Source organism: Halichoerus grypus, chromosome 5 (genome assembly GCF_964656455.1).
Source record: "Halichoerus grypus chromosome 5, mHalGry1.hap1.1, whole genome shotgun sequence".
Lineage (NCBI taxonomy): Eukaryota > Metazoa > Chordata > Mammalia > Carnivora > Phocidae > Halichoerus > Halichoerus grypus.
This window is the reverse complement of record NC_135716.1, coordinates 85,722,140-85,743,712: the sequence shown is the minus strand read 5'-3', so window position 1 is coordinate 85,743,712 and position 21,573 is coordinate 85,722,140. Positions and strand designations below refer to the sequence as shown.

The following is a 21,573-nucleotide window of genomic DNA, read 5'->3' as shown; positions in this document are numbered from 1 at the left end:
TTTCCCAGATTTGGCCAGTGGGATCTTCTTTCAGGCTGCTTTCTGTGTTCTTTTACATGTCCCCATCATTTTTGGAGCATTTTGGTACTTTTGGAACAAGGTGTTCCATCCCATCTTGCCTGGCCCTCGAATCAGTCATTTCTCCAAGGAGCCTGAGTTCCTTTTAGTGAAAAACCATTTAGAAACCATCTGAGTGGGGTTCCTGGGTGGCTCAGTCAATTCAGCATCTGCCTTCAGCTCAGGTCATGATCTCAGGGCTGGGATTGAGCCCCACATCGGGCTCCCTACTCAGCGGAAGTCTGCTTCTCCCTCTGCCTCTTCCCCTCTTGTGCTCTCTCTTGCTCGTTCTCTCTCTCTCAAAGAAATAAATAAAATTTTTAAAAAGAATCTGAGTATTAAGTATACTCATTGATGTTGGGATATCACAGCTGCCAAACCACATCAGTGTACAGAGCTAGGAAATAGATGTGTGTATATACATACTTAACCGATATGTACACACACATTTACATCTATATTAGTTTATGTATCTGTCTATATATATTGAAAACCGTGAGTTCACATTGTTCTCTCCAATCCTAGTCCAACACCACAGGATTCATTCTAGTTTTCTCCCTTGCCCTGTTTGTAATTGCTTTTTCGAGCAATGCAAAACCTTGTCCCCCTTATCTTCAATATAATCACTTATTTGATCAATCCCTGTGTGTAGGGGCGCTTGGGGGGCTCAGTCAGTTAAGCGTCTGCCTTCGGCTCAGGTCATGATCTCAGGGTTCTGGAGTCGAGCCCCGCATCGGGCTCCCTACCCAGTGGGGAGTCTGCTTCTCCCTCTCCCTCCACCCCTCCCCTCTGTTCATGCTCGCTCTCTCTCAAAAAAAAAAAAAAAATCCCTTGTGTAGCCAGACTCCCAGCACTTCCATCCCTCCTCACCCACCTCTGGGCTTTCTCTGTATCTTGCTTCAGCATCCCACGCAATGCCTTCCTCATATTTTCCTCAACCCATTTTGGCTCCATCATCTTACTCTAGGCTACCAGGTCTTTTTTTTATCTCCAGCTAATGGATTTTGTGCTGAAGTGTTCAAGAAGGGATTTTTCTCTATTTTCTTGAACATGTGAAACATAACTATTTGGTTTTTGTCAGATAATTCCAATACTGGCTTCACTTGTTACAAGTCTGTTTCTAATGTCTTTTTTCTTTTAGGTCATTTGGTCTCATCTCTTGGCATGCTGGCTAATTTTGTATTGAGTGCTAACATTGTATATGAAAGTGTTTATAGAGTCTCTAGATGATTTCTCTTCCTCCAGAGAGTATAAACCCTTTCCCTTGCTAGGGTTTGCAGATATTGTGAGAGCTGATCGTGTTAATCAGATCTGAAACTGAACTGACTTGGGCTGAATTGCAGTTTGGGCATGACTTTGTCTTCTTCTGGTTCTTCCCAGCTTCTGGCATGTAGAGTTTTCCCACTGAGAGGCTGGAGTGATCACAAGGGCCCCTCTTCTACTGCATGATTTGAACTCTAATCCTTGTCTCCTTAACACATGAGACTGTGTTTAACTACTCTTTTCAGAAGTTTTCTGCTTGGCTTCTTAATTCCCTCTTCTTCAGAATTGAGGAAATAATCTTGAAGAGCTAAAATAACATATTGTTGAGCCATTTCTGTCCTTTCTGTTTCACTAGAATCTTGGCCTTTCAAGTCTCTAATTTCTATCTCTATAGACCAGCAGGACTGTTAAAAAGCTCTGCTTTTTCTTCATATTTAGTAGTGGCCCTCTGCCTTGTCCTTATACCTGAATTCTCAAATTCTTACCTGCCTCCTCCAAATCAGCAGAACCCTGAGAAGAAAGGTAGTTGCAGAATGTCAGCTTAGCTCTCTTTCCTCATGGTTTCCCCTGCTGTAGGATTTGCCACTTAAGTTTTGGTTGCCTCAGCACTCCCCAGCACATTGAAACGTGTGCATGAGCGCATGTATGTGCAAGTGTGTGTGTGTGTATATATCTGGCTTTCCTAGTTGTTCTTGGTGGGAGCATTGCTCTACTACAAGCTACTCAAGTATATCCAGAAGCAAAAGCTCAACTCTAGTGTATTCTTTTCTGTTCCATTCCTTTTTTGTTCGATCCCAAAATGATTTTACAATCTAATGATCCAAGACTCTTAACCAAAAGAAAAAGACACACTGTTTTAAGGCATTAACATTAAGATAATCAGATAATAGGATTTCAGCCAAGTGATGAAGGGTTAACATCAACAATGGTATGTCGTATTGATTATGTGTACCCTTGATATGACATGATAACAGTAGCGCTTTACCTCTATGGTCTTCCTCCCAAAAACCTATAACCCCAGTTTAATCATGAGAAAAACATCAGGCAGATCTCAAATTTGAGGGACAGTCTGTAAACCTGACTGGTACCATCAAGGTCATCAAAAACAAGGAAAATCTAACAAGCTCACAAACAAGAGGGGCCTAAGAAGACATGACTATTAAATGTACTGTGGTTTCCCACATGGGATCCTGGACTAGAAAAAGGACATTAGATAAAAACTGAGGAAATCTACCTGAAGTATGTGGACTTTAGTTAATAATAATTATCAAAATTGGTTCATTAATTGTGACAAATGTATCATACTAATGTTAGAGGTTAATCAAAAGGGATAATTGGGAACTCTCTGTATAATCGTCACAGTAATTTTTTATACCTAAAACTGTTCTAAAATTAAAAGTTTATTTCTTAAAAAAATCCATACTATTTGACTTCCTAGGCTATACTTTACTTACGGATTTGGTTTTTGTCTGTCTTCTTAGTCATTGCCATATCTCCAGTACCTAGAAGATTGGCCAGCACATTTAGGCCCTCCATAAATATTGGGTTGGTTAGATTGGTAGAAGAGAGCAAAGGAGGATTAAGTACAGATAACCTCTAAGTTTCTAACTTGGGCAACTGTGTGGATGGTAATATTCATTTAGGGGGTACAAAAAGCAGAGACTGAGAACTATTCCATGTTTGACAGATGATTTTTTTGTTTCGTTTTGTACCGGGGTATAGTTAATAATAATGAGGAAATCTGGTCAAAGTCAAAATGGTAGCATCTTGGTTCTTTTCTCAGAGGAATAACTCTTCTTTTCCTCTTTTAGGCATATAAAACCTTCGCTAATCGAGTGAACAATTTAAAGAAAAAGCTGGATCAATTGAAGTCAACCCTTCCTGATCCTGAAGAATCACCAGTCCCTTCCCCAAGCATGGATGCTCCTTCTCCAACTGGTTCTGAGTCTCCTTTTCAGGGAATGGGAGGTGAGGAATCCCAGTCACCAGCCATGGAGAGTGAGAAATCTGCCACACCTGAGCCTGTGACAGATAATCGTGATGTAGAAGACATGGAACTCTCAGATGTGGAAGATGATGGGTCAAAAATCATTGGTATGTCCTTATGCGATTAATAGGCAACTTGTTCCTTATCTATTTTGCTTTCCCACCAATGAATCTATCACAGGTTGGTATTAAAAGATAGTTCAATCCTTGTAAGATTAGAACAGCAAGGTATCATTATCCTGGTTCAGGATTTGGTATGCCACATGGGCTAAAAATCATTGCTCAAGATCTGGTCCATTCAGTATGGTAGGACTAGCTACATGTGACTATTGAGCATTTGAAATACGACTTGTCCAACTTGAGATGTGCTCTAATTAAAAAATACACAGGGGAGTCTAGAAACTTAGTACCCCAAAAAAGTAAAAATATCTCAATTATTTTTGTATTTATAGCATATTGAAATGAAAATATTTGGGAGATACTGAGATAAAATACATAATTTTACCCATTTCTACTTTTTTTTAATGTGGCCACTAGAAAATTTAAATTTGTGAGTTACATTTCTGTTGAACAGCACTGTTCTGGAGGGGGGGGCACTTATGCTGGAATACCTTATTCTCTGTCATTCTTGACCTTCAAGATTCCAACGCCACAGTTTCTTAATTATGCTTTCAAAATTAACCTGGGGACACCTGGCTGGCTGAGTGGGTAGAGCATGTGGCTCTTGATCTCAGGGTCGGGAGTTTGTGCCCCACATTGGGTGTAGAAATTACATACGTACACACATACACACACAAACAAACAAAATTAACCTGGATCGGTGCATTGTTTCTATGACACCCCCAGCTTTTAGAATTATTCTTAGGCAGTTGGACTTCTGTTGAATTTAATGCATTCTCCATATATAGTACATAGCCTTTAAAGTATTAAAAGGAGTATATTGTAAAGGCAATTTATTGCAGTTTCAAGTTAGTGCCTATATTATAATTGTATCCCCCAGTTAGGCCAATTTCAGGAAGTCAAAGAAAAATACAAGAAAGTATGTATAGAGTTTCTATGTCTTAGAAAGCTTTCAGGTTAATTGAAAAGAAAGGACAGGATAATTTATGACTATAAATATCATTACTAAAAGAACACAAATGTGTACCAAATAATAACATGATCCCAGAAATGTACAAATTTAATACACAAACGCTAAGAAAATGCAAAGAAATCTCTGAAAAGATAAAAAATGAATTTGGGAAATTTATTTTAAGCAGGAGTCGAAGGTGAGAAGGAACATAAAGAGTATGACTTACTTAAAAATCATGAAGTGAATGATTTTTCTCTAAAGCATAGTGCTTTATACCGCAAAATCAGGAACTAGTAGGACATGTTTCATACTGGAAGCAGAGTGTGGAAAGCAGTAATGCAGTATCACCCCTTTTCTTTAAACAGTAGAGGACAGGAAGGAAAAACCTGTGGAGAAGTCAGCTGTATCAACTTCTGTGTCTACAAAGCCAACAGAAAGTATCTCAAAGGCCTCTTCATGTACCCCAGTGCCTGTGACCATGACAGCAACCCCACCTCTTCCAAAGCCTGTGAATACTTCTCTCCTGTCCCCTTCTCCAGCGTTGGCTTTGCCAAACCTGGCTAATGTGGATCTGGCAAAGATCAGTTCTATCCTTAGCAGCCTAACATCAGTCATGAAAAATACCGGTAAGTGAACCCCATAAAGAGAATAAAAAGCTTATTTTCATCTTTCTAATTGAGCCATCAGTCTGGTTTTTTGTTGTTTTTTTCTTAAATTAAAAGTAATTTTTTAAATCAAAAAATAAAACCAATACATGGTTATTATAGAAAAATTAGAAAATAAGAGAATAAAATAAATATCTACTACCCCAGAGGACACCACTTGTGTCCAGCCTGTGTGTGTGTGTGTGTGTGTGTGTGTGTGTGTGTGTGTGTTTGAGAGAGAGAGAATGTTTTGGTAGATTAAATATTTATAATAATTTTTCTTTCAATAATTGAAGTATATTGTATATGAATTTATTTAAACCTTTATTACTGGGCATCTGGTATGTTTCCAGTTTTTCACTATTATAAAGAATAATGAACAACCTTGATGCTAAACTTTATGCACAACACTTCCTAAATGATTGAGTATATAGGGCTTTTTTTTTTCCTTCATGGCGATTTTAATGAAAATATATAAAAGTAGAGCACGTCCCATGTACTCATCACTCATCCTCAGCAGTAGAAACACATGGCCAGTCTTGTTTCTGCTATGCCTTACCCAATATTGATTATTTTGAAGAAAATCCCAATTATTTAATTTCTTTATAAAAACTTAAATATACTTTTCTAAAAGACAAAGGCAAAAAAATGAACATGTAGGTTTTTATTCTTTTCATGTTAAAACTAAAATGATTACCAAAAATGTACTACTTTATGTCCAAGCACATGAAAGTTCCCATTGTTCCTCAACCTCTATAACACTATTTTGTCTTATTTTAATACTTTGTCAAATTCAGTCTTAAAAAGTCATTTATTTGGGGATGCCTGACTGGCTCAGTCAGTAGAGCATCCAACTCTCTCTCTCTCTCTCTTTTTTTTTTTTTTAACATCTAATCTCTACACCAAGTGTGGGGCTCGAACCCACAACCCTGAGATCAAGCGTCCCATGCTCCACTGACTCAGCCAGCCAGGTGCCCCAAGCATGCAGCTCTTTTTTTTTTTTAAGACTTTATTTATTTGTCAGAAAGAGAGAGAGAGAGCACAAACCGGGGAAGCGGCAGGCAGAGAAAGAAGCAGGCTCCCCACTGGGCAAGGAGCCCAGGGTGGGACTCTATGCCAGGACCCTGGGATCATGACCTGAGCTGAAGGCAGACGTTTAACTGACTGAGCCACCCAGGCGTCCCAGCATGCCACTCTTGATCTCAGGGTTGTGAGTTCAAGCCCCATGTTGGGTGTAGAGATTACTTTAAAAAAAAAAAAAAATCCGGCACCTGGTTGGCTCAGTCGGTTGAGTATCCAACTCTTGATTTCAGACCAGGTCATGATCTCAGGGTTGTGAGATAGAGCCCCATGTTGGGCTCCCCACTGGGCATGGAGCTTGCTTAAGATTCTCTCTCCCTGGGGCGCCTGGGTGGCTCAGTCATTAAGCATCTGCCTTCAGCTCAGGTCATGGCCCCAGGGTCCTGGGACCCAGCCCCAAATCAGGCTCCCTGCTCAGCAGGAAGCTTGGTTCTCCCTCTCCCACTCCCCCTGCTCACGTTCCCTCTCTCACAGTGTCTCTCTCTGTCAAATAAATAAAATCTTTAAAGAAAAAAAAAAGATTCTCTCTCCCCACCTCCCTCTGCCCCTCTTGCCCCCCCACTCTCTCTCTCAAAAAAAAAAAAAAAAAAGAGAGTCATTTGTTTTAATTTACATCTCTTTGATTAAGATTCGGTTAAAACCTTTTCATTTGTTTACCATTTAGTTTTCCTTGTGAAATACCTGTTCATATATTTGGTCATTCAAAAATTATTTTCTCTTCTTTTTATATACTTTTATTCTATATTAAAAATTAACCCAGGGGCACCTGGGTGGCTCAGTCGTTAAGCGTCTGCCTTCAGCTCAGGTCATGATCCCAGGGTCCTGGGATCGAGCCCCGCATCGGGCTTCCTACTCCGCGGGAAGCCTGCTTCTCCCACTCCCCCCTGCTTGTGTTCCCTCTCTCACTGTGTCTCTCTCTGTCAAATAAATAAAATCTTTAAAAAAAAAAATTAACCCAATGTTTTAAAATATAAAGATGTAGGGGAACCTGGCTGTCTCAGTCCCTGGAGGGTGCAACTCTTGATCTTGGGGTCGTGAGTTCAAGCCCCATGTTGGGTGTGGAGCCTACTTAAAAAAAAATTAAAATGTAAAGATGTAAAGGAAATTGCTTACATGATCTCATTTTAAAGGCCATTTTAAAAGCAACGTATTAATCACATAGAATTACGCAGTGGCTAAGTTATACAATTGTAATGGCTATGGTCGTAATCAGCCATTAATACTTACCGAGCACCTACAGGACTCTGAGGTATAGGTTACATTTGGTAGAGAAAAATATACGTTCCCTAAATTTCTTTCTACTGGCTCTTAAAACTGACAAATACATATGAAAAAAAAACTTAATACTGTTTACTTTAGGGGTGTTCCAAGTTGACAGAAGCAGATTTTAATCTAATTTTCAATTTTTCCTTTGTACAAGCCATGATATGCCTTATTTGTGGGTCTGTCACAGAAACATTCCTGATTGAGTGGAAAGTATCATGAATTTACCGGTCATTTTGAATTGCATTTTCTTGAGTTAATCTTTCTGCCACCAGGGGTCAGTCCTGCATCAAGACCGTCTCCAGGAACGCCTACAAGTCCCAGCAACCTTAGCAGTGGCCTGAAAACACCTGCACCTGCCCCGACAACATCTCACAATCCTCTGGCAAATATCCTCTCAAAGGTGGAGATCACCCCAGAGAGCATTCTGTCTGCTCTTTCCAAAACCCAGACACAGTCAGCCCCAGCACTGCAAGGTAAACTGACATATGCCAGAGGGACTTGAATTGTGAGTGTTTGCCTCTGGCCTAATCCTGGATTCCATTTCTGAAGAATCCAAAGCCATGGAATGTGTAGTACAGTTAATTATCTTCTTTGTATGTATCATCTGTAAGCTGGCACTAATAGAATTAGAAAATGTCAAAGCTAAAAGAGACCTAATACCATCTAGTTTAATCCCTTCCTTTTCAGGTGAGATTAAGGCTAATGAGGTGATGTGATCTGCTTAAGGTCACACATTGATCTATTCAGTAATGAACTGAGACTAAAAGCCAGTTTTTTTGACTGGAGTCCAATGTTCTTTCACCTACACCATGAACCCCCCTCCTCGGGGGGTTGCATTTATTCCAGCTCTTATAGTATATATATTGAGGTTTACATTTTTAGTGTTAACCAAAGCTAAAGATAGTAAGAAAGGTCAGTCTACTGTCAAAAATCTTATGAGACGGGGTGCCTGGGTGGTGCAGTCTGTAAAGTGTCTGACTCTTGGTTTCGGCTCAGGTTGTGATCTCAGGGCTGTGAAATCAAGCCCCGAGTCAAACTCTGCACTTAGCGCAGAGTCTTCTTAAGACTCTTTCCCTCTGTCCCTCTCCTCTTCTCTCTCTCTTTCTTTCTCAAATAAATAAATCTTTAAAAAAAAATCTTCTGAGGGCGCCTGGCTCAGTCGGTTAAGCATCTGCCTTCGGCTTAGGTCATGATGCCAGGGCCCTGGGATCGAGTCCCGCATCGGGCTCCCTGCTCAGCGAGGAGTCTGCTTCTCCCTCTCCCTCTGCCTGCCGCTCCCCCTGCTCATGCTCTCTCTCTCTTCATCTCTGTAAATCTCTCTCAAATAAATAAAATCTTTAAAAAGAAATCTTATGAGACATAATTTTCTTTTTTTATGTCCTGATGTTTTATAGAGGCCTCTATTTATAGGTATAGCACATCTTTTTTGTGTTCGCCTACCTATAATCTCTACCTTATTTGAACCTCTATATTCAGCTTTGCTAATTATCTGTTCTTTGTCTCAAACTGTCTGCTTCTAACATTTTTTCATAAGGCTTACCTGCTCTCTCTTCTCCAACCTTCCAGATACCAACACAGTCTTTATTTAGCACCTAAGTGTAATTATGCAATGAATTACAAATATCAGAGCAGTATCTTCAATACAGCAATTTAACTTTGTATAGAGGCTCTCAGCCAGGAACCTCCAGGGGACATTTGGCAGTGTCTGAACATATTGTTGTTTGTCACAACTGTGGTGGGGGGGGAGTGCTACTGCATCTAGTGGGTAGAGGCCAGGGGATGCTGTGAAACACCCCACAATACAGAGAACAGCCCTCACAACAAGCAATAATCCAACCCCAAATGCTGGTACTGCTAAAGTTGAGAAACCCTGCTTTATATGAATCTAGAGCAGAACAGGTTTCTATTCATTTTATTTCCTAAACTCTTCTGTAAGTGGATCAGCCAAGGACTAGATTATAGTGAACTCTGCCTTTAGATAAGATAGAGAAGATTTTTGTTAGACACAATTCAGTGCTATTAAATAGTAATCCATAGCTACCATATATTGGCAACAGCAGGCAAGGATTAATGATATACTACAGCATATCTAATAGTATGAATTTTAGAGATAATTAGTTTGAGGGATCGGCATGGTTACGATTTCTCCCTTCTAGGCCCGCTTCTGTCACCATCCTACAGTTACAGACAAAAATGTTGAACTCACTTGTTTTTATTAGCCTCTTATATGGGTATAATAACATTTACAGCTTTTCCTTTCAATAGATTATTATACCGTGTCTTATGGACTTTCTCATCAGGCAAACTTTGAGTAGAACTAGGTGTGTTCTGACAGAATGTTTTTCTGGAGACCCCAGAAAACAAGCTTTGTGGAGTAACAGGGTAGTTCAGCACCTTCCATTTTCTTGTGGAAAGTAGAATTCTTGACTTTTAAAAAACTGTAAAAGGAATCTCTTAGAATCTCTGATTGTGTCACCCACAGCTATCGTTGACAGGTTTTCAACACAAAAGAACAACTTCAGTGGGCACAAGGGCCATAGAGTATAGCCTGTTAAGATTGAAGAAAAGTAATATTTAGTGGTAAGAGACCACTCACCTATTACCAGAAATCTGAGTAATGTCTATCTTAACAAGATTTCATCCCACAATATCTGAAAGATATGCTGAAATATCTTTTAAAAATCATGTGACATCATGTATCACATTCTATTGCTTGAGGACTTCTGGTTTTGGTATGAACAGTGGCTACTAAGAATTAAATCAAACTGTTAGTGGCGGTAAGTTACGTAGCCAGAGAACTTTTCGGAAATGGAACGTGGAGTTTATTTTTCAAGAGGATAATTGAAATAAACGATATTTCAATTATTCAGATATTAGTGAATATTGGATAACAAAAATCATACACTTATTATGTAGAAATTGTTGGCAGTTAAAAATGTTCCAAGGAGGGGCGCCTGGGTGGCTCAGTCGGTTAAGCATCTGCCTTCAGCTCAGGTCATGATCCCAGGGTCCTGGGATTGAGCCCTACATCAGGCTCCCTGCTCAGTGGGGAGCCTGCTTCTCCCTCTCCCTCTACTGCTCCCCCTGCTTGTGCTCTCTCTCTCTGTCAAATAAAATCTTAAAAAAAAATGTTCCAAGGATGGGGGCACCTGGTTGGTGCAGTCTGTTAAGCGTCCTACTCTTGGTTTCTGCTCAGGTGGTGATCTCAGGGTCATGATCTCAGGGTCATGAGATCAAGCCCCACGCCACCCCCATGCTCAGTGCAGTCTGCTTAAGTTTCTCTCTCCCTCTCCCCATGCCCCTCTCCCTAACTTACTCTCTAAAATAAATCTTCAAAAAAAAAAATGTTCAAAGGATGGAGTGATCTCAGAATTCTTCAGAGCTTAAGTCTCTTAGTAAATATTGGATTAAAATTAAAATTTTGAAAAAACATTAATTAAAGTATCCTCTGAAATACTGTTTTCTTTCACCACCAGAAATTGGGTAAATTTTCCAAAATATTGAATTTATAGGACCTCCTATTTATCTCTTTGTCAAGTATTTTTCTAAAAAATTTTCTACAGGAGCAGTTTGCTTTGGTGGACTTCAGCCTTTGCCCCAAAGAATTCTTTCTCAGAGCTTCTGAGGTTTTGTCTATCAGTGAGTAGGTGTGAATCTCATCAGTGTCAACCTGGGTAGATGCATAATCCTTGAATTTTCCAAGCTATAAGGTGGTCTAGCTTTGTAATTCTTTGTGGTGTGTGTTTGTATGTTTACTACTGCTACATTTTACAACCAAAAATGATAGCTAAAAGCGCTGTTTCCCCAAAGCCTAGCAAGAGACACTTGAAAAAAGTGTGACCCTGTTGAAATAAATTTCAGCAATGTGCATACACTGGTCTCTCTCTTGAGAATTAACAGTGTATGTTAACTTATTAGAAACAGTTGTGGAGGCTGGAAAGGAAGGGTTGAACAGAATATCTATTTGCATTTAGAGAAATAGTACCATAGATCAGATGTTAAGACAAACTAGCTTAAAGTGTTATTTTAAGGATAATTTTGCCTCGTTTCTTTTCCTGCTTTGTCTTGTTTTAAACTATGAATGATTCTGACACTAAAATCTCCCCCTTCCTGTTGCCTTTTATTGTGCCATGTTGGACTTGTTTGATGACTGTACTAGAAACATTTCAGTAATTTGCTCTCTTTATATTGAGAAATAGGTCCAGTATTTTCTATGACATTTAGTAGCCGTTGCTTGTTTGGTGTGGATTCCCTTTGGCCTCATATTTTAATGTCTATCTGGTTCCCACTGGAATGAATGAGAATATCTGATTAGCCTACGTTGTTTTTCTTGTAAGGTAGGCAGTTGTTCTTTTTAATTCCTCTAATCTGTGTTTCTACAGGCCTGTCATCTTTACTTCAAAGTGTTACCGGGAACCCAGTCCCAGCCAGTGAAGCTGCATCCCAGAGCACTTCAGCTTCCCCTGCCAACACCACAGTCTCTAGCATAAAAGGAAGAAATCTGCCCTCCAATACCCAATCCTTTATTCCCAAAAGCTTCAATTATTCTCCTAATTCATCAACTTCTGAAGTCTCTTCAACATCAGCCAGCAAGGCCTCAATTGGGCAAAGCCCAGGGCTCCCAAGCACTACTTTTAAGCTACCATCCAACTCTGTTGGGTTTACAGGAACCCACACTACTAACCCTGCTGCCCCACCTACTGAAGTTGCCATGTGCCAATCTTCAGAGATCGCCAAGCCAAAGCTGGAGTCTGAGTCCACCTCTCCAAGCCTGGAAATGAAGATCCACAACTTCTTAAAAGGTAATCCTGGTTTCAGTGGCTTAAACTTAAACATCCCAATCCTGAGCAGCTTGGGGTCCAGTGCCCCAACAGAAAGCCACCCCTCAGACTTCCAGCGTGGCCCTACTAGCACGTCAATCGACAACATTGACGGAACCCCTGTGCGGGACGAAAGGAGTGGGACGCCCACCCAGGATGAGATGATGGACAAGCCCACATCCAGCAGTGTAGACACGATGTCCCTGCTTTCTAAGATCATTAGCCCTGGTTCCTCAACACCCAGCAGTACAAGATCACCACCCCCTGGGAGAGAGGAAAGCTACCCCCGGGAACTCTCCAATTCTGTACCTACATATCGACCTTTTGGCCTGGGCAGTGAATCACCCTATAAGCAGCCTTCTGATGGAATGGAGAGACCATCTTCCCTGATGGACTCTTCGCAGGAAAAGTTCTATCCAGATACTTCTTTCCAGGAAGATGAGGATTACCGAGATTTTGAGTATTCAGGGCCTCCACCCTCTGCCATGATGAACCTAGAGAAGAAGCCAGCCAAGTCTATCCTGAAGTCAAGCAAGCTTTCTGATACCACCGAATACCAGCCAATCCTCTCCAGTTATAGCCACAGGGCCCAAGAATTTGGGGTAAAGTCTGCCTTCCCTCCATCTGTAAGGGCCCTCCTGGACTCTAGTGAGAATTGTGACCGTCTGTCCTCTTCCCCTGGGCTATTTGGTGCCTTCAGCATAAGAGGGAGTGAACCGGGGTCTGACCGGTCACCATCACCGAGTAAGAATGATTCATTTTTCACCCCTGACTCCAACCACAGTAGCTTGTCTCAGTCTACCACTGGGCATCTCGGTTTGCCACAGAAGCAGTACCCAGACCCTCCTCACCCAGTCCCACATCGTTCCCTTTTCTCTCCGCAGAATACCCTTGCCGCTCCCACGGGCCACCCACCCACACCAGGCGTGGAGAAAGTCCTGGCCCCCACCATTTCCACCACGTCGACGATTGAGTTTAAGAATATGCTTAAAAACGCCTCCCGAAAGCCCTCAGACGATAAGCATTTTGGCCAGGCACCCAGCAAGGGCACTTCGAGTGATGGTGTCAGTCTCTCAAACCTCGCCCAGCCCAGCTTGACAGCCACTGAGCAGCAGCAACAAGAAGAGCACTACCGCATAGAAACCCGAGTCTCCTCCTCCTGCTTAGACTTGCCTGATAGCACCGAAGAGAAGGGGGCCCCTATAGAAACCTTGGGTTATCATAATGCATCCAATAGGAGGATGTCAGGGGAGCCGATACAGACCGTAGAGTCCGTCCGAGTTCCTGGGAAGGGAAATAGAGGACACGGGCGTGAGGCTTCAAGGGTGGGTTGGTTTGATCTGAGCACCTCAGGCAGCTCCTTTGACAATGGCCCCTCAAGTGCCTCTGAGTTGGCATCCCTTGGGGGTGGGGGCAGCGGAGGCCTCACTGGCTTTAAAGCGGCACCATACAAGGAACGGGCACCCCAATTTCAGGAAAGTGTCGGCAGCTTCCGTTCCAACAGTTTCAACTCAACATTTGAGCATCATCTCCCCCCGTCCCCCTTGGAACATGGGACACCCTTCCAGAGAGAGCCAGTGGGGCCATCATCTGCCCCACCTGCCCCTCCTAAGGATCATGGTGGTATCTTCTCTCGAGATGCACCCACTCATCTACCCTCTGTGGATCTTTCGAACCCCTTCACAAAGGAGGCGGCCCTGGCCCATGCCGCCCCACCCCCTCCTCCTGGAGAGCACAGCGGAGTTCCTTTCCCCACCCCACCCCCTCCTCCACCCCCTGGGGAACATAGCAGCAGTGGTGGGAGTGGTGTTCCCTTTTCTGCTCCACCTCCTCCTCCACCCCCTGTTGACCACTCTGGGGTTGTACCCTTCCCAGCCCCACCACTGGCAGAGCACGGAGTGGCGGGAGCTGTGGCAGTATTTCCCAAGGACCATAGTTCCCTCCTTCAAGGGACCCTGGCTGAGCATTTTGGGGTGCTCCCAGGACCCAGGGACCATGGGGGCCCCACCCAACGGGACCTCAACGGCCCTGGCCTTAGCCGTGTACGAGAGAGCCTCAGCCTACCTTCCCATTCTCTGGAGCACCTGGGCCCAGCCCATGGAGGAGGAGGTGGGGGAGGCAGCAACAGCAGCAGTGGCCCCCACTTGGGTCCCTCACACAGAGACGCCATCAGCCGGAGTGGTATGATTTTGCGGAATCCCCGGCCAGACTTTCGGCCTAGGGAACCTTTTCTCAGCAGAGACCCGTTCCACAGTCTAAAGAGACCCAGGCCACCTTTTGCTAGGGGCCCTCCGTTCTTTGCACCAAAACGCCCATTCTTCCCTCCCAGGTACTGATGGAAACCAAGGGAAAAGCATTTTGAACAGTCTAGAGAGCATTGGACGTAGGAGTTTGGTTTATTGTTGTTTTTATTTGTTTTCCTTCCTTTGATTTTTTTTTTTTAATGACAAAGGGCCTCCCTTCCAAATTAAAAAGTCATACATTCTTCCATTTCACTATTCCATCCAGTCCTCCTTCCCACTGCACTTACCGACCTTCCCCCAAGCTACTTGTATTTTAAGGGGGGTGGGGGGGGGCAAAGAAACACAACCAAAGCCACTTCACTTGGCTGGGGGTTTGAGGGGTGGGGAGGAAAACAAATCTTATTTTACCCCATTTATTGAAGAGTATTATTACATTTGAAATAAAACTTCCATCAGTACAGAGAATAACATGTGCAATGTTGGGATGTTATTTTGGGTTTGGCTTATCACGTAGTCAATGGAAGGACTCCTGTCCCCTTCTCTCTTCCATTAAGTAACTGCTGTGACCAGCGTGGCTCCCTTTCCTGTGTGCTCTGTGCGCTGCTGACAAGCCAAAAGATGTTGCAAGGGAAGATAGGTGGGAGACCATGGACCTGTCAAGTTTGTTTGTTTTGTTTTTAAAGACATATTGAAGTTGGGTTCTTTACCTTTCTCTTAAAATCTTAATTAAAAAAAAAAAGCAGCCTCTTCTAAAGGACTATCCATCATTAACTTTGAGGGAGATACAGATCTCATTCTATCCTAGTAAAAATTACTCCTCTTTATCCTTGGAATGAAAGAGCGGGGACTGGATATAATCTCCAGGTTAAAATAAGGTATAACTCCAATACAGAGTAGAGAAAGGAACCGGTAAGTGGTGCAGTGTGACCTGCCCATCCCTCATAAACGAGAATGGGAGACTTTTTGAGGTAGTTTGATACGTCTTGCACCAAGCTCTTGCTTCATGTCTGTCTTTCTTGCTTGACTTTTTCTCCCTCAGTTTTCACTTCTGCTTTGGCTGGAAAGAAAGTCATTACAGGTGACAGTTGATACAAAGACGCAACTAAAATATTATCCCTGTATTTTTTAATGTAAAGGGTAGACATTTTTACCATGGTGCCTCCCTAATGTAAGTGATAATTGTTGGTGGTTTTTAGCAAGGGTTAACTACTAGGGAAAGGGAGCTATTGGCCTGTATCTTTCTTTCCTCCTTGCCCTAGTCCTGTATTTAGCCCTGTTCTTGGTATTTCAAAGGAGAGGTTCAATAGTATCTTTCAATGCTTTACACCTCTTTAGGTGTGTCTTAATGACAAGTGGATATCACTATACATATCTTTACAGAGAACCAGGAGGACCTGAGAAACCCAGATTTACCCCATTCTACAGCCAGCACATTTCAAGTCTCAAGCCTTATCCTCACCTTCCACTCCCAATAGGAAATAAAGATTTCTGCCCTTAGTCATTTTACACCAGAAGGGTGTGCTTTCCTTCTCCCCAAACTGAAAGAAAGGCTTCTTTGTATTTCTACAACTAGTACTGGGAAAAAAGACAATCAGTATGCTTTGAGTGTTTATAACTTTGTATCTGGGAATACTGAAAAGCAAAGATTGCTTTACTATTATTTTGTGTTATTTAGTGTCTTACCCCAAGATATACACACTGGTAATCTCCAGCTAGATAAGTAAAAAAATATGTGTTGTGGGTTGGTTTTTTGTTTTTTTGTTTTTTGTTTTTTAGGGAATCCTAGCAAGTTTCATATTTTCTTCCAAGTGAGCATAGAACTAACTGTAGGAAGTACGGGGATTATTTTGGATTCCTCTTGTGAAATATTAAAGATGGGGGAGAGTGGACAACGTAGTGACAGAAGATGATTCTTTGTGTCAGAATAAACGTGCTTTTCAGATAAAGAGCAGCTTAAGCCAGTTGTGCGTCATGGTTTGGGAGTTTTTGTGTAATTTATTCCATGTTATTTATTTGGGCTTACCAGGTGTTCTGTGGTTAGGAGGCTGCAAGTCCTTCAACTTCCTGATGCATTTCTGGTCTTAAGTCAACTGTTCTTTCTTTGACCCTCTCCAGCCTCTCTGCCCTGTAGCTCTCCCCACAAAAATGCATGATACCATGACCTTGTGTGTGGGATGGGGTATATAGTGTAGCAAAGCAAAGAAACAATATAGTTAGCTTGAGTCCTGACACATTGGTTTAGGGGAAAGTGTGATCGATAGTAAGGGTAGGGGTGGGGGGGGAGGGTGAGGGAGAGTTCTAATTGATTCAAAATTGAAACTTTTTTTGCAGAAATTAAGTGGGATGTTTTTCATTCTAGAATAAAAGAATGTGAATTCTTTCTGCTGCTCTTGTTTAAGCTAAAAGTAGTGTTTACTTGAAAAGGCTCTCTGACCGTTTGATTTTATCAGAAAATGTGGGGATGTCAGGGAAGTGGCTTCCTGAATGTTGGGGCAGGGTAATTGTCCTCAAAAGCATGATGACTAATACATGAAAAGAAGACCTTGTTGTACAGTTTAAAAGATGGACTTTAAAGGGTTGGGGGTTTTTTGCAGGGTGTTTTGCTTTTTAAACTACAAAATCCTCATTGAGTTTGTTTCGGGATGGAAGTGAGGATTTGTATGTGACTGTCAGCTGTTAACTTTAAGGAAATCTGTCTACAGCAGTAAACGAAGACAACAATGTATATATGTGATATAGTGAAACAAAAAAGACAATTCTGGTATTCATAACATGAAACAAGGGGGTTTTATCCTTTCTGTGTCTGTGATTTAAAACTCCGTGCCCATGCTCTGACTTTTGTATTTCAACCTGAGTTTAAAAATATAATAAACAAATTTTTTTTTTAAGAAAGCATAATATAGTGTGTCTTGGCAAGGACATGATTTATATGAAAGCAGAATATGCGAAGTTGTTACTAAGGTCCTTGGTGCTCACTGTAAAATCACAGACAGAGAATTGGGGGGGGGGTCATGAATACACTGGTACCACTTAATTCAGTGATAGTATCAGAAATCAAGTCCTTAAGTATTGTATAAGAGTTTACTCTTCAGTCAGCTTAGATGAGAGCCCTCTCCCCGCTCCCCTCTGCCCTCCCAAAAGATGAGCATAAATAGATTTTGGGTTGATGCCAGGGAAGGTAAAATGATCAGAGAGTAGGACTTTTATCCTTTCCGATCCCAGGAATACAATGTTTGTGATATACATGGTACAGCTAACCTATCTAGATAATGTGAATATGCTAGACTTCCTAATTGCAGAATATTCACTATCCTGAAGTTACCGGTTCATGCAGAATTAAGCTTCAGCTGTTAATTGTTTTGAAGCCGCTGTAAATTACTGCTTTTCCCCTTTTTTCCTCCCCCACCCCTTTTTTTTAATGGGCGGGGGTGCCTGTTAAGATTAAAATTAGATATGTTGGATGATATTCTCACGTGTTCGGTGTGGAAAACAACAAGTACATGCTTTAGAGGCAACAACAATGAAATCCTTTTGAAATGTGTATTAATATCATTTAATAAAATAACTAGTTCTGAAGGTTTGACATTTTTCTTTGAGATTTGGGGCTTTGACCAAAGGCTCCTGACTTCTGTGGTGAGCGCAACTAGGAGGGAACGTCTCCAGGACCTGAAACTGCTGCTTTATGGAGCAGGCCTATGGTTGGAAAATCTAAATTTTCTCCAGCAAAGACCCTTCTACGTGACTGTCCAGGGCTGAAGGTGAAACCCAACGACAGGATGCAGAAAGGAAGCCTGGATATATCTCTGAAGATCTGATTGTATTGGCTTTTGGTCTAAGTGCGAGGGGGATCGAGGGGACTGTGTATGCTCCTGCACATCTCTGAGGCACACCAATATCACAGACCACCCGTCTTGTCCCTTCCTTGTGACCACTTACACTTGCCTCTCTTCCAACCTTTCCTTTTTTTTTTTTTTATCTTTGTTCCCAATAGTATGTTTTTGTTTTCCAGTTTAATAAAGTATGGTTTCCTTTGTTGTGTGGTTGACTTTCCCCCTCTCACACTGATCTTACCCAGGTGTCCCCTTTGACTTAAGCATTCAGTGTCACTGAAGGCAATCTGAGCCTCTCAGATCCCCATGACCTTGTGGGTTTTCTCTTTGTTCCTTTGTGTAATTCAATTTTGAAAAGGGATGATGGGTGGGGTGAAGTCAAGATGTTCAAGGAGTGGTTGGTAATGAAGTGGGATATATTGTATGGATAATTATTTGTGTATGTCTTCAAAAAGTTGTACAATTTTTAAGTGAAGAAGCATTTTTAAAGCAAGCATAGAGGGGGCGCCTAGGTGACTCGATTAAGTGTCCAACTCTTGATTTTTGGCTCAAGTCATGATCTCAGGGTTGTGAGGTTGAGCCCCACATCGGGGTCCACGCTGGGTGTGGAGCCTGCTTAAGATTTTCTGCCCCCCCCCCAAAAAAATAGATTTAAAGCAAGCATAGAGTTGGGGGAGGCAGTGTTGGTAGGGTTCCTTCTGATCAATTCTTTACCCGCATCTACCCTTCTTGCTGCATGTTGGCAATCTTATCATACATAAGCCACACTTAACCCCCCTGTCTTGCCCCATCCCTTTTTCATACTCCAGTGAAGCTTAATAAATGGAATGTTAGCTTTAAGGGGTAAAGAGAGTCACTGCATCCTGACCCCGCCTGGGTCACTGGCAGGGAAGAAGGCTGTAAATAGCCTTCATTACATGAAGCTACATGGATGTGTCACCGGACACTTCAGAAATAGCAGCCTAGGAACACACCCAGTATGCAGGGTGTACAATTGTACTGGCTGCTTATGGAATCTGGCTCACCTTTTTCCCTGTCCCCTCTTGGAACTTTGACTTGCCCAACTGATTTCTTTCTCCATCTCCAAGGAAGCAACAGCTTTTAGACTTCCACATTCGTCTTTCTGGGCATGTTGAAAATGCGTAACTTCATCCCCTGGAATTGTTTATATTTAAGCCAATCTTGTATAAGAGGGATGAGTTACCCCCTTGTGTATGTAGACAGTAACACAAACACCATCCAAATGGGTTTTGGGGTATTGGGGCATTTCTCATACTTGTTTATGAGTAACTGTATAGACAAGTCCGGTCAGCTGCTGTTCACAATTGCTGAGTAATAACTCATTGAGGCTGCATAGACAAAGCCACAAGAGATTAACCCGCAAGTGAGATAGCAGCTCTTAAGTAAACATCCTGTTCTCCCTTCCCCCTTGTAGAAGTAAGGAGAAGCCCACATGCTTTAAAGGAAAGGAGCAAGTGCAATGTAAAACTAAGAATCAAAATTCTGACTAACTGGGCCGGGCGGGGGGGGGGAGACATTTTATGCTTAGTTACAAGTCTGGGGGAAAGGGCATAAGAAGGCTGATATCTATTTGATATTGCAGTTACCTCATGGCACTATGATTTTATTTTGTTGTTGTTTTCTCTCCCTTTGTTACACAAGAGTCAAAAGTTGAAAATACAGATGTGGGTGGAGGGGCTAGTGACCAGTACCGACAGAGAAAACAAGTATGGGCTGCAGGGTTTTGTTTGATTCAAAAGGGTGCTGGGTAAACCAGTCTGCCCTGAGTCTGTTGGGTTCATAGCAAATTAGATGTTCCAGCAACTTTACTTCCTTCCTCATCCCCGTTCTGTCCCCTCTCTTTTTGCGAATTACTCAAATCCTTTGCTGCATAATTTGTGGGAAAGAGGAGCTAAGAGAACTTGAAACTTTTTGCATTTTCCTTGCCATATTTCAGTTGGAATGGGTAGAAAGAAAGGAGATACACAGCGTCCAGTTCCTTGGCTAGGAATCCTTTACACTTAGGTGAAACAACAGTTCACATCCTGTATCTTCTAGATAGCCAATCATTGCCAAGGGCAATAGAGCTTAGTAAAGGATTAATTTGAAATCTTGATTATTGGGTAGTGGACCTTAGTTGTACATTGCCTTCTAGAGATGTATCTAGGACTTTCTTTCACAGTACTTTGCTCTTGCCTTTGTTTTTTACTTCAACATCAACCTAAGCTGACACATCCCAGCACTGGCTCCTGTGTTTGGCCTCACCTGACAAATCAGGGTCATTTAAGGGGGGTGGGGGGGCGGAGAGGATGGAGATGGCTTTGTTTCTCTTCTACAGACTCAAGAGTTGTCTTGGAGAAAGGAAGTCATAGTAGAGATTCTAGGTAAGCCGAAGGCTTTGTTTTCAAAACAGAGTTCAACTCATCCCCATGCCCTGGTAGGAAGCTTCCCCCTCTTTTTTTTTTTTTTTTTTTTAATCAGCAAATGTGGCTAGACAAAGTTTTTTGGCATCTTAAAGCAAAGTTAAAAGCTTGGCCCCATCCTACATCTTCATCACTAAGTTGTGGGGGGTTCTGTTTGTTTCGTTTTGTTTTTAAATAAATCTAACCTCCCCACACCTACTGTACTTTTAGCCACTTGGCCAGTTCTCTGGGCTTCAAAAGCATTTGGTGACAATGACAGAAACCTTTCTTTATATATTTTACCCTCTTAAATTTCTCTTTTTTACCTCTGGCATCTTTACTTCTTAGGTGCAGGGAAATTTTGTGAAGAGCTAAGATAGATTTTGGGTATATGTTGATCCTGATGACAAGTGGAAATGTACTTTACCTTCAATGGAGAGCATTCTTACATACAGTTTAGGAATATAAAAATAATACCTGTTCAACCGAAGCTTTAGCTAACTTGTGATGTTTATTCTAAAGGTAGAGTAAAGCTGAGAATTTCCCAAAGTGTGACCAATAGCATACCCTTAACTGAGGATTGCCTTTTCTCTGGACTTCTCTGAAATCTGCTGGCATGATTTCCTAAACACTTATTTTTCCTTAACTTTGGTTAAAGAAAATCTGATAAGATACTTCTTTTCTTGGCTTTTTATTAGACCCCTCTTTTCACTCTATATTAAAGGCCTCTTTGGCCCTACAAGTGATGTACCCTGCAGAGAAAAAGGGAGCTCTGCTACCAAACATGATGCATTAGGGCTATTCTGGTTGCTGAAAGGCAGCATGGCATAACACAGGCTTTGGATTCAGATGGGCTAGGGCTTGACTTCTCTGAGGATCGTTTTCTATGTTTTAAAGGGAGCATAAGAAG

At 41.9% G+C, this 21,573-nt stretch overlaps 1 protein-coding gene across 7 annotated transcripts in view; it reads left to right on the top strand.

Moving 5' to 3' along the window:
- RPRD2 (regulation of nuclear pre-mRNA domain containing 2) overlaps nucleotides 1–16,377 on the top strand; it is a 93,404-nt gene extending 77,027 nt beyond the window's left edge. For 2 of the 7 annotated variants that reach the window (XM_036098330.2, XM_078072486.1), the window contains 5 exons: nucleotides 3,132–3,414; nucleotides 4,744–5,004; nucleotides 7,641–7,841; nucleotides 11,751–12,932; nucleotides 13,073–13,297. In XM_036098330.2, the coding sequence (XP_035954223.2) occupies nucleotides 3,132–3,414; nucleotides 4,744–5,004; nucleotides 7,641–7,841; nucleotides 11,751–12,932; nucleotides 13,073–13,161 (2,016 nt within the window). In that variant the 3' untranslated portion in view covers nucleotides 13,162–13,297. Of the gene's footprint in view, nucleotides 1–3,131; nucleotides 3,415–4,743; nucleotides 5,005–7,640; nucleotides 7,842–11,750 lie in introns of all 7 variants that reach the window. The other 5 variants (XM_078072488.1, XM_078072487.1, XM_036098329.2 and 2 more) reach the window with 3 other exon arrangements.
- The last annotated feature ends 5,196 nt before the right edge of the window (nucleotides 16,378–21,573 follow it).